The sequence below is a fragment of the Strongylocentrotus purpuratus genome, unplaced genomic scaffold (assembly GCF_000002235.5).
Source record: "Strongylocentrotus purpuratus isolate Spur 01 unplaced genomic scaffold, Spur_5.0 spur5_scaffold_7, whole genome shotgun sequence".
NCBI classification, from domain to species: domain Eukaryota; kingdom Metazoa; phylum Echinodermata; class Echinoidea; order Camarodonta; family Strongylocentrotidae; genus Strongylocentrotus; species Strongylocentrotus purpuratus.
The window spans coordinates 31,085,779-31,101,769 of NW_022145613.1; the positions used below are offsets into that span (position 1 = coordinate 31,085,779).

General features: G+C 36.1%; 1 protein-coding gene across 3 annotated transcripts; it reads left to right on the forward strand.

The window, feature by feature from the left end:
- The first annotated feature begins 3,090 nt into the window (after positions 1 to 3,090).
- On the forward strand, positions 3,091 to 15,987 carry LOC100891210 (transmembrane protein 241). Of its 3 annotated transcripts, XR_004062118.1 has the most exons (11): positions 3,091 to 3,200; positions 5,568 to 5,695; positions 6,381 to 6,462; positions 6,977 to 7,080; positions 7,867 to 7,918; positions 8,366 to 8,460; positions 9,101 to 9,171; positions 9,657 to 9,726; positions 10,629 to 10,787; positions 11,831 to 13,168; positions 13,669 to 15,987. XR_004062118.1 is itself a non-coding variant. In XM_030974832.1 (10 exons), exons 1-10 carry the CDS (start codon positions 3,135 to 3,137, stop codon positions 11,958 to 11,960), a joined length of 957 nt encoding a protein of 318 aa, XP_030830692.1. In that variant the 5' UTR covers positions 3,091 to 3,134; the 3' UTR covers positions 11,961 to 13,231. The 3 variants fall into 3 exon arrangements, 1 of the variants encoding a protein (XP_030830692.1); XR_004062119.1 differs by lacking the exon at positions 10,629 to 10,787; XM_030974832.1 differs by lacking the exon at positions 13,669 to 15,987 and having other exon boundaries at positions 11,831 to 13,231.
- The last annotated feature ends 4 nt before the right edge of the window (positions 15,988 to 15,991 follow it).

Below are 15,991 nucleotides of genomic sequence, written 5' to 3' on the forward strand. Positions count from 1 at the left end.
AATAACAAAAGTTTGCTCGTCGATTGATCACTGATTGCATGGTATTAATTATATAGACTATCAAATGAATTGATAAGGATTTGGGAATGACTTAAACATCCCCGCTTGACGTAAACCCACTGGTTTGCAAGTTGTTGTGTTTTTTTGGCGGGGGGGGGGGGGCTCTAGGGGTGTATGCCTGGTCCATAATATGAAGCATCTGGTTTAAAAAAAAATCAACAAAAGCCTAGTAAAATAAGATGCAATTCATAATTTCAAACAAGTATATCTTTCTATTGCTTGGGTTAATTGGGCCCCGGCCTTCCATCGACCTACCTTCAATGGGGGGGGGGGGGGGGGGGGGGGAAACACTTTTTTCCACAAAAAAAAAATCTTTCTCCCTTTTTTTTCCTTCTTTTTTTTTTCCCTTTTATTCCCTTCTTTTTTTTCCCCTTTTTTTTTGTCCTCCCTTTTTTTACTCGGGGGGGGGGGGGCGGGCCCCCGGCCCCCCTGAATCCGCCACTGAGCTAGGGGAGGGGTATCTAGCTCAACTGATAGGGGTTCAACCCAATGCTAGCTAGGAGTGTGGCTGAGTGGTTTATCTGTTCATGGGTATCTTAAACAGAAGGTCCCAGATACGAATCTAGTAGTGCCCTCATGCATGTCAAGTAGATTCCCGACAATGACAATGACAATGATTTTTTATTTCTTTAACGGCCCCTCCTGGGGCATGGAAGAAATACAGTTTAATAATGTTGATATTGATATTGATATTTTTTTTAACATACACAGTAAATCTTCAAAAACAAGAAAATCTTTGGCAGCGAACAACAAACAAATAAAGGCAAGCTTAAGGATTTAGGTCTAAAAATACATGATAACCTACATCTCAACTGGCAGAACTAACACTATTTTTCATATATATATATATATATATATATATATATATATATATATATATATATATGTGTGTGTGTGTACACTATAACTCTAACGTATTAAAAAGGACAAAACAAATTATCCAAAATTAGACATAATGATCTTACAAAATGTGGAAAGGTTCTTTAACTGCTTAACAGAATTTGCATTGAATAACTGATGAAATTTGATAACGTTCGGTCGACTGTAATAATATTTCTTAACATACTGCTTTCGAAAGTCATTGAAAGCTAGGCACACCAAAACATAATGAAATTCATCACCCTGTATCTTAATTACATAGGGAACATATTAAACTCAAGAGGTTGATCAGATAAATAACGACATTTGGTAACTGGCAGCTTATTATCACCACAACGAAACTTACAAAGAGGTATCCTATCACCTACGTCCAATTTCAACAAAATGTATAACTCTCCAAACCACCTTCCTGTTTAAAAAGCCTATAATTAAAGCATAAACGATGAACTTCATTACTCCAATTTTGCAAATCAATATCGTTTAATCTAAGGTCCAAAGCTGACTTAACCCAACCAAGGTTCAAGGGGGTATCCTCAACCCACAAGTTTAACATTCCACTCTTGTCTAGGATACTTTTGACTTTCACAATCCACCTTAATTAAAAATCACAACTTTCATGTAGCTTACGTATCAGACTATAAATAATGTATGAAAGCTGAGATTTTTTACCCTGACTAACCCTCGCCCAAAAATTGATCATACGTTTCTCGACTTTACTAGCTAAAGCAAATCTACCAACTTCGCCATAAACCATACAGTTTGCAGTGCCACGGTTAAGTTTAAGCAAGCTTTTAAGATTTTCTATGAAATATTTCAATACAGTCTACTTCTGAAAACCCCAAACCTCACTACCATATAATAAAATCGGGACAACTAACTGATCAAAAAGTTCACATTGAATATCAAGAGGTAAGCACAATATACTTCCCTGCCTTGATGGGCAATTGATCTGTATGTATATTAATATGTGAATAGGTAAAAATGTCCGGAAAATGTACAGTCAGGCCTGAAGAAAAAAAAGATGTTGTCTTGCTCTTTGCGATCGAACCCAAAATCTGTTGTTGTTTTTTACCATTTTTTAGAAGGAAAAATGTTTAATGAATAAAAAAAAAAATGTATTAAAGGTATACTATGTCTCTTTTGCAGCCAACCTCAAATTCTGTAGAACTTTGCAGGAATTATGAATATGTCATGTATGTCCTATCTGTGAAGTTAAAATGTTAGCAGTGTCCTAATATTTGAATTATGCAAGGAAACCTGTTTACTTGCTAGACTTCACTGTCAGACACTATTGAGTGACTGACTGGCTTTTTTCTTCTTTGATAGTAACATACATAAAATGAGCGGTAAAGGGTACAAGAGTATTTGTCTACATCAATAACCCACTTCTTGTGATGGCCAAAATTAAACTGATTGAATCTTTGCGCAGCATAAAACGTATGACCATTCAGTACAATGGTCTGAAAACCAAGACTATTACTTATTGGCTCTATAGCTCCTAAGTCGATTTGACAACTAATATATAGTCGTTATTTTCCCACTTGAAGACATTTTCAAGCCCCACCTTTTTTTTTATAGAGAAGTTCTAAATTAATATTATCTTTCAAATGCCGTTGGAACTTAACCTTTTCATTTTTTTTGGCCTGCAAATGGGACATAGCTATAGTACCTTTAGAGCTTTCAAAACTGAAAAATATCAGCCCAAAGAGGGAGAAAAAAAAAAGAGAGAAAGAAAGAAAAAGTTTGTTTTTCTATATAAAGGGCACTGAATTATTACATCGTTTTGTTATAGGCCTCATTGTAAATATTAATTGAAAGAGGGAAAATAAATGAATTGAATTGAATTAAATTGAATTAGTGGCTTTAATCCTCAATATCAAGTAAATCGGGAAGAAGGCCCACTTTGCCGGTGCTTTATCGGGTAACTGTTACAAAGAAATCATCATGCAATGACATGCAAAGTGCCAATTAAACAGTTAGCTTCGTCTCGCCTCTGGCCCCGTTCCCGCTGCCTGCTCATTTCACTCGACAGGAGGTGAAATATATCACGCGGATGCCAAGCGCAGAGTGGCCAGGTCGGCCAGGCAGTGCTAAGTAGTGCGACGTGACGCGCGACGCAACTGCAACTAGGCCTAGTGGTTTTTAGCTAGTGTACGTGGAATGATCGTCGTAGAGGAAAACGTCTGAAAAAGTGAATGGCTACTGTGTGGCTCCCCTTTGTGTATTGCAGTTTGTACATATGTACCGTGCTGATTAACAAGGTAATGTATGTATTGAATATCTAGTGGAAAAGGCTCTCAGATTTTGCTGTTGATGTAATATTACAGCCTTTATCAGCATTGGTTAGCCACAATTTGGGCTGCCCCACGCATTCAAATTGGTGTTACTGTAACTCGGGGAGCTCCGACGCAAAAGCCGAAGGCGTCCGCGTCCGACGCCTTCGGCATCGGCGTCGGAGCTCCCTGGAGTTAGTGTTATTGTAGATTATACAACACCTACGTGGATCCCTGTCATTCGATTGGAGGATTATTGGTCACATGATATTAAATAGATGGTATATTGCACGGTCGTGCATTTTTGGTTATATGCGCCGTGCATTTTTGGTTATATGCAGACTGCGTACCTCTCTGCCGTGCGCGCGCGTATCCCTGCGTGTATCTGACGCGAAGGCAATCTGAATGTAATCGAGAAGGCTTGAATCCAACTTGAATTTATCTTTAATATAAGGAGTAAAGCATAATTTGTTGATTAACGTTCTATTAGATCTTCTTCGATATGTTGTATAAAACAAATAATGAATGTTTTTCATTCGTTCAATGGTGCGAATATTTTCATTCGTTGAAAGATTAACATTAATTCTATTCAACTCGGCTGACGCCTCGTTGAATAGAATGTTAATCTTTCAACTCATGAAAATATTCGCACCATTGAACTCATAACCATTCATTATTTGTATACTATTGCGGTTAAATGAATTATTGCATACTGCTAGGCATGGAAAACAAATGAGCCTAGACTTTCCTAGAGGCACGATACAAACTGCTGCATGTTTAAACAAATTTACCTATTTTTATTTTATTTTTATTATTTTTTCTTATAAAAACCTTTTCTCAACAGTGATTAGTCTAGATCTAGACTAGACCGAATTTTCCGTCTCTTTCGTTCGTTAGCCTCTTATTGGGGTAGGGTCGGCTCTCTCTTTAGAGACGGAAACCGTCTATACACATTCCCTTGATAACGCCACGGCCATTTCAGGTCGTAGCGTTTTGTCCCCAAAATCCCCCAAAATGTCATTTTACCTCGTGCATGTTATATTGTAAATTAGGCCTAGGCTATAATAAATCAGTTCCACTTACCAACTTGACTGAAATAATCAGTTTAATAGTCCCTTTTTAGGAATTTATGGGTCAAAATCGAAATCCATTTTGAAAATTTTTTTCAACATGGATTTCGATTTTGACCCATTTATTTCAGTCAAGTTGGTAAGTGGAACTGATTTATTATAGCCTAGGCCTAATTTACAATATAACATGCACGAGGTAAAATGACATTTTGGGGGATTTTGGGGGCAAAACGCTACGACCTGAAATGGCCGTGGCGTTATCAAGGGAATGTGTATAGACGGTTTCCGTCTCTAAAGAGAGAGCCGGCCGACCCTACCCCAATAAGAGGCTAACGAACGAAAGAGACGGAAAATTCGGTCTAGATCTAGACTAGACGAAAGCCTTTGAAATTAAAGTTTGACTAGACTCTAGGTCTAGATCTAGTGAATAAAAAAAAAGTAAAGCTTAAGTTTAAAGAGTTAAAATAAGTATTCAAATCAAATTAAATTATGATTCTATCATTCATCATCATCATGATACGAGGAGAGGTAGATCCTGTAATCCTCGGTCACTTCTTCAGGGTTGGTTATGTTCTAGAGGTTAACTCATTGCACATGCGCAGGTTTAGGACGGTTTTGATCATATCATTAACTTAATTCAAATCGCTCAGACCACCAGTGCTTATCCAGTCTCATCTTGAAGATATCAATGGAGTTTTAGTCAATTATTTCTTGAGGGAGACTATTCCAGTCGGACACCACTCTGTTGCTGAAAAAGCATTTCCTTATGTTTAGACGAGACCTTTCCTTGAAAATCTTTAGAGAGTGTCCTCGGGTTTGAGTATTCAGTGATAAGGTGAAGAAGTGACTTGGGTCCAGCTTTACTAAGCCCTTTAGTATTTTGAAAACTGTAATGGCATCGCCTCTCCGTCTCCTATAGTACAAGGAGTGTAGGTCTAAAATCTTTAGCCTGTCTGTGTAGGGAAGTTCTCTCGTCTCTGTCATCATCTTTGTCGCTCTCCTCTGGACCCTTTCAACTTTGTAGCCATCTTCCTTCCAGCGTGAATTCATTGGAATTCGTTAGATTCTACCTGTTGGCATGCCTGCATGGTGATGACAATAAATTACATAATGATGGTTAGGCTATCCCTAATGAGGATGATGATGTAATGATCTTGGTAATATTTTGTTGTCATGTGGCTTTAGCTGTAATACCCCCATAAGGCATTTTATTTCACCTGGGTAGAGAGAGCAGCAGATGTAGAGCACTTTCTAATGTGTCTTTTCTTCAATAAATTTGATTCAGTATGTGCTGTGGGTACTTGGCTTCACCTACCCCACCCTCTTCCAAGGTTGGCAAACCCTGGTGGGGTTCCTGGTGCTTCGTTTCGTTGCCTCCCTCGGCCACATCGAACTTAGCAGCAGCTTCACTGCGTGAGTATACAAGTAGAGAGAGAGAGAGAGAGAGAGAGAGAGGGGGGGGGGGGGGGGGGGAGATTGGACAATCTGAATGAGTCAGTTATCTAGAAAAGAGTGGTTGGGAAAGATCTTGTTGTGTGCTGATAAATAAATAGAGAGGGATGGGTGAGTTAAAAATAGAGTTTGAGAGAGGAATGTGAAATTATGAATTAGTGAGTATAACAAGTGGAGAGGGTAAAAGCTATTAAGCTAACTAGTAATAGTACAAAGGAGTGCAGAAAACAGTTTGGATCAGTTCATACCAAAGAGGAGTAGGTTGTTGGAAGGTGGGTTAAGTAGAGATGGGTAGGGCTATGTAAATAAGTGTGTCGGCAAGTAGATTGAGATTGGAAACTGTCAATGGGTTAGCTTATACCACATAACAGGGTTGTTGTTAATGAGTGAAAGCAACATGTCATGTTGGAAATGTGAGCTACAAAATAGAAATGGGAAGGGAATGATTGAGAAGGATTAGGCAATGCTGCAAAGAAATTAAATGTACATTTCTGTACAATTATTTGTATATTTAGGGGCTTATGTTCTAGCCTTTCAACTTTGAAACATTATTACTGCTGGATAACTATTTGATTCACACCATGAGAATAACTATGGTCGTTGAAATCTCATTTAAGATTATTCCATATTTCTGATTATTTTCTAGATCTGCACTCTTTCAGTGGCTCCCTGCAATGGTTCTCTTTGTGGGTGGTATCTACTCAGGATCCAGAGCACTTGCAAGATTGGTAAGAAATGGTTAAAGTTCATACAGTAGATCCTTATTGAAGCAATCTTCAGTGGTGGATGCATGTCCAAGGGGCATGGGCCGTTGTGTCCCCCATCAAATATATCTTTAATACATATTGAGTAGGGAAGAAAAATGTGCCATTCATTTTTGCGCACCTCTCCCCATGGAAATCAAGATTTAGACTCCAAAATAAATCCAATCCCCCCATAATTTTTGTTTGCATGTCAGAATTTTCTTTTCTCTAAATAATGACAATTCTCTGTCTCTTTCTCTGTGCAATTTCATTATGTCTCAATGTTTCTCCTATGAGAACACTTTTACATTATACAGGTGCTTGCATGCAAGATATAATACTTTTACACCATACATGTATGTATGTATGTAGACTGAATGTCTTGAAAAAGTCCACTTTGGTGGTCTATTGTTTGATCATTAGTTCATCAAAACTAGCAAAGAGTTAATTACAATTTTTGCTTGTTCTCTCTCTCTCCCTCTTTTTCTCTTGTCATTAGCCGATTCCCATCTTTCTTTGTCTGCAAGGACAAGTGGAGGTGATAACATCAGTTGTGGTGGCCTTGCTTAATAAACAGAATCCTAAGCCTCAGGTGGCTTGCAGGTAAAGATGACATCTATCTGTCACGTTCTCCCGACTTGGGAAGTTGATGGCAACTTTTTTTAACACATCTGTGTTCTTTGTGATGCTAGGGCACTCTTGCAGTGTTATTCCTCCCCAGGTTTTAAAGCCTATCTGCACTAATTTGGCCAAGAGGGATTAGACTTCCCTGCCTGGTCACTGATAGGTGGTTATCTCATCAAATCAGCTCTCAATTAGCATAAGAAAAAGGGGACCATGGGGGACCAACAGGTACCCCTTAGGCATTGTTTACTATATAGAGGGCGCAAGTAGCTACAAGTAGTGCCGTCCCGCTTTAAATTTCTGTTCTCTTCTCAACTGGTTCTTGGCTTCTCTCTTGAGCTGCTTCTATCTACCTTACCTTCCTCCAAATCTTTCAAGATTTGTTTTTTCTTTTCTTTAATATTACCAAAGAAGTTTGCCTTTTTGGTCACTAGTCAAAGCTGGATAGTTTTGATTTTGGCATACCAAACAGTCTCCATCGATCAAACCCAGATTCTCTTGTCAACCCATAGATATACAATTTGAGTCAGGTATGATAAATCATATTTTACAAAACACCTTATGGAACCATCTTCCATTTAAAGTCAGTGAGCAACAGTGTAAATCCAATTTAATTCAGTTAATAAATTTATCCAACAGGAATACAATTGATAGGAGCAGTCGCACAGAGTTTTACATTCACCATCTTCTTCGCATTAAAAAAACCTGTTTGCATGGAATAATATAGTAACATTAGTACGTCTTTATATTTTCCGTTTGTTTTAGTTGGCTGATAATGACTGCTTCGGGTATTACAATATGGCTGACAGATCCGCAGGTTAGTCATCAACTAGACAATTACTTCTACATTGTTATTTTTTATTTATAACATTTTGAAAGCAATTTTTATCCTGCTTGCCTATTGGGATTTTATAAACAGTGAAGTGAAAATCATATAAGGTACCAGTACAAGTATAATTGGAAGTCAGTTTGACTGCATGACCGTGCCCTATGCTGATGTTACGATGCATCATTTCATCTATTTCTGGCTCATTTTCTATTTTTATGATATATGATAAAGGGGACTTTATTACATTTTCAGCTACAGGTAATTGTATTTTTGAGAGAAAACACCTATGAACCAATCGGGAGAAGATTTACTGGTATTTATTGTATTACATGTACATGAATTTTCAGTGGCCTTTAACCTCATTATTCTTAAGTTTATATACAAGTGTGAAGGAATCCATTTGAATTACTGTTAAATGATTTAATATCTTGACAGTATGACCAGAGTGGCTACAAGTGGATGTTCTTACATGTCGTCGTCTCAAGTCAAAGTGCAATATATATGAAATGGCAGAAAACATTTATTATGAGGTAAAGCATTCAATTGGCATATTAGGGAGAGAGGGAGGGAGGGAGGGAGGGAGGGAGGGAGGGAGGGAGGGAGGGAGGGAGGGAGGGAGGGAGGGAGGGAGGGAGGGAGGGAGGGAGGGAGGGAGTGAGGGAGGGAGGGAGGGAGGGAGAGAGAGAGAGAGAGAGAGAGAGAGAGAGAGAGATGGAAGGGAGGGAGGGAGGTGGTGGGAGGGGAGGGAGGGAGGGGGAGGGGAGGGGAGGGAGGGAGGGGGAAGGAGAGAGGGAGGGAGAGGTATGGAGGGAGGGGAGGGAGGAAAAGTTTGATGAATGATGAGAAGTATATAGGGATTTAAAAAAATAGGTAAAGAAAATTATACAGTTTCAATTTTGTAATTGATATACCGGTACCTGTACACTTTTACATGTATGCACTAAATTGCATTATCAAACTTATCTTTGTTTGACTTGCTTGGAAAAATCATTCAATTCAATTCAAATTTATAGAAATGGAAACCAGTCTTGATTGTTATGCTTTAAAATCAGTCAAATACAAATATGACTGAATTGAATTCTAACCTATCCTATATCATACAAAACAGAATGACCATAATGGTAGTCATCTTGTCTTCAAAACTTTCTCTTTGTCCCCTTTTTTTTCTAGTGATATAGACAGACTTCATTATATTTATGCCTTCAGTGTGTGTGTGTTTGCTCCAGGAAGCTTTTTATTAGGTGAGTTCCATTTCATATTTTATTGGCTTTAATCTAAAATTCATGGAGAATGCTATGAACAGCACGTCTAGGTGACACACATGAATAAAAAGCATCAAAAACAAAACAAGACATCTATGACGATAGCAACCGTTTACATATATATTATTTGCAAAACACGATTTAAAAAAACAAAGAAAAGAAGAGATACAACTCTCTTATAAGACTGTATTGTAATCATATTCCCGCAAGCTTTTAAATATACAGTGTATAAGCATTTGAAAAATCAACTATTTTCATTTTTTAAATTTACTATTGAATTAAATACCATTATATTGAAGGATATGCAAATGGATTTTTTTTCTGTCTCATACACATGTTCTCTGTATAAAATAACATAATATTTCATTGGGATCGTGTCAGATGTTGTTATTGTTGACAAACAAATGATTAAATCAAATTCTTCTTAGAGCAGAACTGAATAAAGATTTTTTTTATATCCTCAGGTGATCTTATGTCTTCAACCAATTTTCCCTTCTGGTACATGCAACATTTCTATCTTGGGTGCATGATGAGGTAGGCAAATCATTCATTCAATTGTCTTTGAACCCTTTGTATTGCTCTTTAGATGCCAAAACATGTGTCGGTTGGTCGGAAATCTTTTCTCTTTTTTTAAAATACTTTTTTTCTTTTTTCTCCCTCTTTGGACTGATATTTCTCAGTTTTGAATCCTTAATTTTTTTCTTTCTAAAAAAACAGTTAAATTCTATATAGTATGCATTGTAATAGACTCATCTTGCATGGATTAATTGTGTGTGTGTGTTTGCGGCTAACACTGAGCCATATGATGTGTATTTTACCAACTAAGCATGGTTTTACAGTTCCATGTCTAAATCTAAACATAATAAACAGAATATGAAATACACAAGTAATAATAAAGTCACTGAAATTCATGTAGACAGGCTCCAATATGGAGCATACATATGTACCTCACTTCTAATTTTGTTATGGACCGAGTTGAAATGATTCTGCATTAAAGACTCACAGAGGCCCCATGCATGTAGATAAGCAGTATTAGCAGCGTGCACATACAAAAACAAATTATAATAATTTGTTTTTTGGCACTAACGTCACCTAGAAATGTAGTAATAAACTGGACTAACAAACAACAATCAACAGTAATAGATCTGATTATTGAATGTTCATAATAGTTATACAAGTTATGTACACCAAAGGGGGATAGAATAGAGATAAATTTTTGCCCAACTACATGTATACTAGTGGTAGTGTGATTTTCTGATTATCCCACACATTGCACTGTGTGTACTGCCCTTGCAGCTAGTGCAGGCAAGTAAGTAGTCACACTTATCACCATACACAAACTTATTCCCATTTCACCTCTAAACTTGAAATTTAACAAGACTGATAGTCCTCTGTTTGATCTAATTTATATCCAATGTTTCCCCTTTCTTTAACAGTGGTATCTTAGGAGTAACCCTGGCTTTATGTCATCTGTACATGAAGCATGCTTTTCCAGACTTTGTTCTCTCCCTCACTGTCTCCACATCCAAGATCTTGTGTGTGGGCATTTCCACTCTCGTCTACCTCACAGTCTTTAATATACATTTCTTCCTCAGGTATTTTCACATTTGTTTTTTGTTTCTTCTTCTTTTTTTTTTCCTTCTAATTTATTTTTTTTCATTTAATTTTTTTTTTATTCATTTACCATTGTTATGATGATTACAATTTTTTTTTTTTTTTTTTTTTTGGGGGGGGGGGGGAATGTTTGTCCAAAATTCGCTTGTTACAAGGGAACATCTCCTGCATTGTTGAATCACCTGTCAATGTTTCTAACTCTCTGTAAAAAGAGCAAGAGCAGGGACAATTCCCCCAAATTATGACAAGAAAAAAAGGTTTATCAGGCAAAAATTGAAAGAAATAAAACAAGGTGGGGGGGGGGGGGGAGATTTATCTTATACCGGACAACAACAATCGCTTAAAAGGGGTAAGGGACCCTGTGATACCCCCAGTCCCTGAATTTCCCCCATAAAGAGATATCAATCAATGTCCATTCTGGTTTTCAACATATTTCAATGTGCTATTGATTTAAAAATGTTTATCGTTTATTTTACTCTATTGACTGATTTTGTTTGATTAAGATTGAGGTGAGAGCATGTTGATAACCTGATTAAACATTTAAATGTTAAAGGTACTTCTATTTTGTAATTCCCTATGACTAATTCTTCATGTACTTGTCAACATATCATTTCACAGACAGTTAAATGAAACAAACTACCGGTACATGTAAATATAAAGAATGATAGTTTCCTCATAGAAGTCAAAGTCTTCAACTACAGGAATAGTCATCAGTAAACACTGTTTTCTTAACTGTGTTTCCAATCATTGGATAATCTCATTTTGTGATTCTGGGTAAAGTTATGAATTTACATCCATGTCTCTAGTCGCTGGTTATTTTAATAAAATGTCATATCATTTAATATCCATGGAATATATTTTGTGTTTTGCTTACTATATTTCATCGTTATTTTGTATGTTATCATGTACAAATGTGAAAAACAGCTTTGGCTGATATTGTCATCCTGTATAAATATTTTTACATGAATAAATAATAAATAATTATAGTAAATCTGATTTCTCTCCTATCTTCTCCCCCTTGCAGTATATTCTTTTGCCTTGCTGGTCAACTTATTCATTCCATTGCAAAGCATGATGGGAGTGGTGAAAAGTCATCCCATCACATCGCAGAGGACGATATCATAGGGCCAAAACTGGAAAAGGAACAAGCATAAGTTCTTTTAGACCAGTGTCACATGCACAACTTGCCTTAAAGGGAGAGAGCCCGACGAGACTACGTGTCTTTCCCTGTGGCCTGACTCGGGGCCATTTGGGTATAATACCCGATTCATACGACGCGACTGCAACAATCATGCGTGTGCAACATACGCGAAACCGAAGCGTGAGGAGAACTTCAGCCTGTTTCGCGAACGCTGACCAAATAGAGATTAAGTCGATGAATATCAAGTCCATTCGTTTATGTGCAGTTGTCCAAAAGAAGACGTAGATGGCGTTAACCAATAATTGCCAAGCTACACTCCCTTTAATACTGTCAATAGCTCCTCTTGTGTTTAATATACCTTGGGTCGAGTCAATATTTGCCCTGGTAATACAGTAAGATAATTTATTTATTTATTTATTTTTAATTGATGGCTTTCTTTGATTACAAATTTTTGTTTCTATTCATAAAGTATACTTGGTTTCATAGACCAGGCTCAAACCTAGGCCTTAAACCTAGGCCTTGTTTCCTAAAACATGTTACTATTTACTGATTACCATAATTGTTATAAGCTACTGAAATAGTTGCATTTGATTGGTTGTTCATAAATAATTTGTTATAGAAATGTGACAGTTGTTGTTGATGAGATGTTTTATGAAACAGGGCCCAGGTTTGAACATGGACTATGAAATAATTAATAAAAAAAGGTTAGTCCTCTGATTGTGTAGTGCCAAATAACGACCGCTTCATTCTGTTATGATTAACAAAAATGCTGTCCAATAAAATCCAACAAATGAAAAAAATCATGTCGGTAACAAGAAAAATGCTCTCATTTCAGACCATTGTTTTATTTAATCATTTCGTTATAGAAATGAAATTCATTTGAAGGGATTAAGATGTTGATACTTTGCACCCCTTAAGTGAATTGACTTAGCAAATCCAGGTTTATCCATGTTAATGTGAGCCGATGGTGCTGGTAACAAGTTGTTGCAAAAAGGCTATGGTAACTTGAAGAATCACCCTTATTTCACATAGATATTTATTTTTAAGAGGTTGATTAAATATTTTCTTTTGTTGAAAATAAATATTTTATTTTTTATATTGATCCATGTTACCTAGCAAATGGGTGCTATTGTAAATGCTGCTTTATATTATATTTCTCTGAAGTCTTACATGACAAGATATAGTATCTTGTAAATTTTGAAGTTTTAGGATGTTTTAAAGGTAATACAAAGTTTTGGTATGGGGTCATGAATTTTGTTCAAATGAACATATTAAAAGCATACCTACAATATTCAGTGATCATTCTCGAGGTTGAAATTGAGTCTAAATTTATGAAATTGTAAATAATAAACTGTTTATGTTGTATAGCTCCCTCTCAAGGTCAAGATATTAATTAAGCTATAAAACAATGTTTCTTGACTAAAATTGACCGATTAGCTATTCCCGTTTGGAAATTATATATCTCAACTACATATTCTGAGATTTTCATAGACGCAGCTACTATTGTACGGCCGTAGGCGCTATTTGAAATTTATCAACATTTACCGGGAGCACCGGTAAATTTTTATATTCAATTTTTCTCGAAAGCAGAAGTGTTTGAGGGGCTAAATTTTCTAGTGCTTATAATACATCCACAGGGGCATCAAAATATATCAAAATTGTAAATAATCACTATCCACCCAATTTTCAAAATTTCCCAGAACTTTGTATTACCTTTAAAGTATGTTGAATTTGTATATTTTCTCTTTAAGGCTTGTCTGTTTATATCTTTATTAATAATTCAAATTAGAATGTAGATTTTCTTGCCGTATTTTGAAGGGGAGACGGGTATATACACGTAAATGTAAAAGTATTCATTTTAGATTTCGTCAAAAGACATCGTTTATTTCCTCAGGGTGAATTTCATTACCACATCTGTAGTCGATTCCACCGTATGACTTCTGTTTTAGCGCCAAACCTTCTCCAGACCGGCCAAGTCTTCATCATTTTGGGTAACGCTATTTATTGCTCGGTTTGTTTGTTGGTCCCATTGGTGTAATAACATGGATGTACAATGGTTTGTTAGTGGGCTGGTGCATGATGACTTAGTTCTATTTTTTTTTGTCCTTTTTTTCTCGAATTTGAGCTAAAGCAAATATTTCATTTTTTAGTGAAAATATTTCAGGAATATTATGTTACAGGGTATTTTATTATCATTTCAGAATTTCAGATTATTTTGTATAAACATGTATATGTATTTATTGTGAACTTGCGGCCTGCTAAACGTCATGTGGACTTTATATACTACACACAAAAGTACATGTATGGCTAGAGGCATTCAACAAAGGCCCCACATTCCACCTTACAAACAACAATAATTTAGTTGATTGCTATACATTTATTTATTTATTTAATGAGTTTCGTAGACTATTCACTGTTCATATTTTCAGAGAAGCTTATTAACATCGTAATGCTCACCTGTTGTAATTTTTTTCTTTGCTCATTTCTTCTAGCTGTTCTACATGCACTTGCAATTTGTAGAAAATACTTAGTTTTAAAGTGCCAAATGTTCCATCGTCGTAGAATTTAAAAATGATAGCGCAATATGTTTGGTGAATCAAGAGATCCACAATTTAACAACTTATCATGGCCATTATGATGATATCTCAACTATTAAAACGATGCTCATACTTTGTAAAGAGCATCTGCGGACTGCGGCACTGAAGTCCTGTTGCAAGACAATGCCACACTAGACCCGGGTGAAGTAAATGGCAAGAATTATATCCTTGAAATGCTAGAGTAATGGCAGCCATGCTAAAGCCAGGGTTATAATTATGGAGTGTCAGGAGTGTCGAGTCAACAAGAACCCATTATAGCGTTTTATCATTATTATTATTATATATGTTCATGTATATAAATATTTTTTAGTTTATAAATATTTATATTAGAATATAAGAGAAATGACAGTAATATGAATTTCAATGTTTGAAACTCTGTGCTTTCAATCAAATTGTGCCTTCATACCATTCATACATGAGTACGCAAGTTATGGTTAAGTCCAGGCTACATATACCCTGTATTTGTCCTTCATGTTACCGACTGTATCTTAATATTTAAGTATATTTGTGCCTGTATTCAATTCAGTACATGGATTATTAAGTCAGTAGGTAAATTAGCATTGGTTAAGTGAAAAGTCTCGACTCGTATTCAGATCACATCTAATCATTTACTTTAGCGAGCCGACTTTTAAGGCAAAATACTGAGCATTAATGTGACGTTGTATGGTCAATAACAAATATTACGCAATTAAAATGTCACATTGAATACATGCTAAACCAGTTGTGTGCAGCCTATAATGACTGCGTACGAAAACCACATTCCTGGCAATCAAGGCCTCAAAAATTATTGGCTTAAGTCAGCTAGGGAGCTGTCTTAAACTTGAGGGTGAAATACTTGGCCAAAAGATTCCATTGAATATCAAAATTTGCTATTCAAGTATATTACTTAAGTCGAAAAAAAAAAAACTGAGTAAAATACTCATATTTGTGAGATAGCTCTGATGGTTGCATTAGGGCAATAGTCCTTCCAGCGCTCAGATCAGACCTACCATAATACAGTGTGAATTGACATGGTTTGAAGTAAATTAAGATTTTTAACCCTTTGGTGACATATTAAGATACTAAATGACCAAATATGCTGGACTTACCCTAATACATGTACAAATCTTGTATCAATGCCATTATGTCTACTGAGTGGGCTTGGAAAAGGATATTTCATTTGATCAGTCGTGTGTCCATACTAAAACATGTAACGATGCCAAGAAAATAAAACAGAACAACTGACTTTATGTATTGATCTATTTTGTTATTGGTATTGTTTATGGGGATCAACTTTATCTGAGATGGATGTACACATTTATATTTTCTGTCCAAAGCATACATCATGACTTGTTTTTAATTTCCTTTCCACAATGGTTTGACTATGTAATTAATTTACAGTCAAACCATTAAAGTAGGAAGTCTCTTAAATAAAGCACAATGTTATTAAAGAACATTAAAGTATTCA

Excerpts from the sequence above, each read along its gene's own strand:
- LOC100891210 (XM_030974832.1), top strand. The coding sequence starts at position 3,135 with ATGGCTACTGTGTGGCTCCCCTTTGTGTATTGCAGTTTGTACATATGT. Across the intron at positions 7,919-8,365 it reads TATGGCTGACAGATCCGCAG|TATGACCAGAGTGGCTACAA; the intron begins GTTAGTCATCAA and ends ATATCTTGACAG. Across the intron at positions 9,172-9,656 it reads TCCAGGAAGCTTTTTATTAG|GTGATCTTATGTCTTCAACC; the intron begins GTGAGTTCCATT and ends TTATATCCTCAG.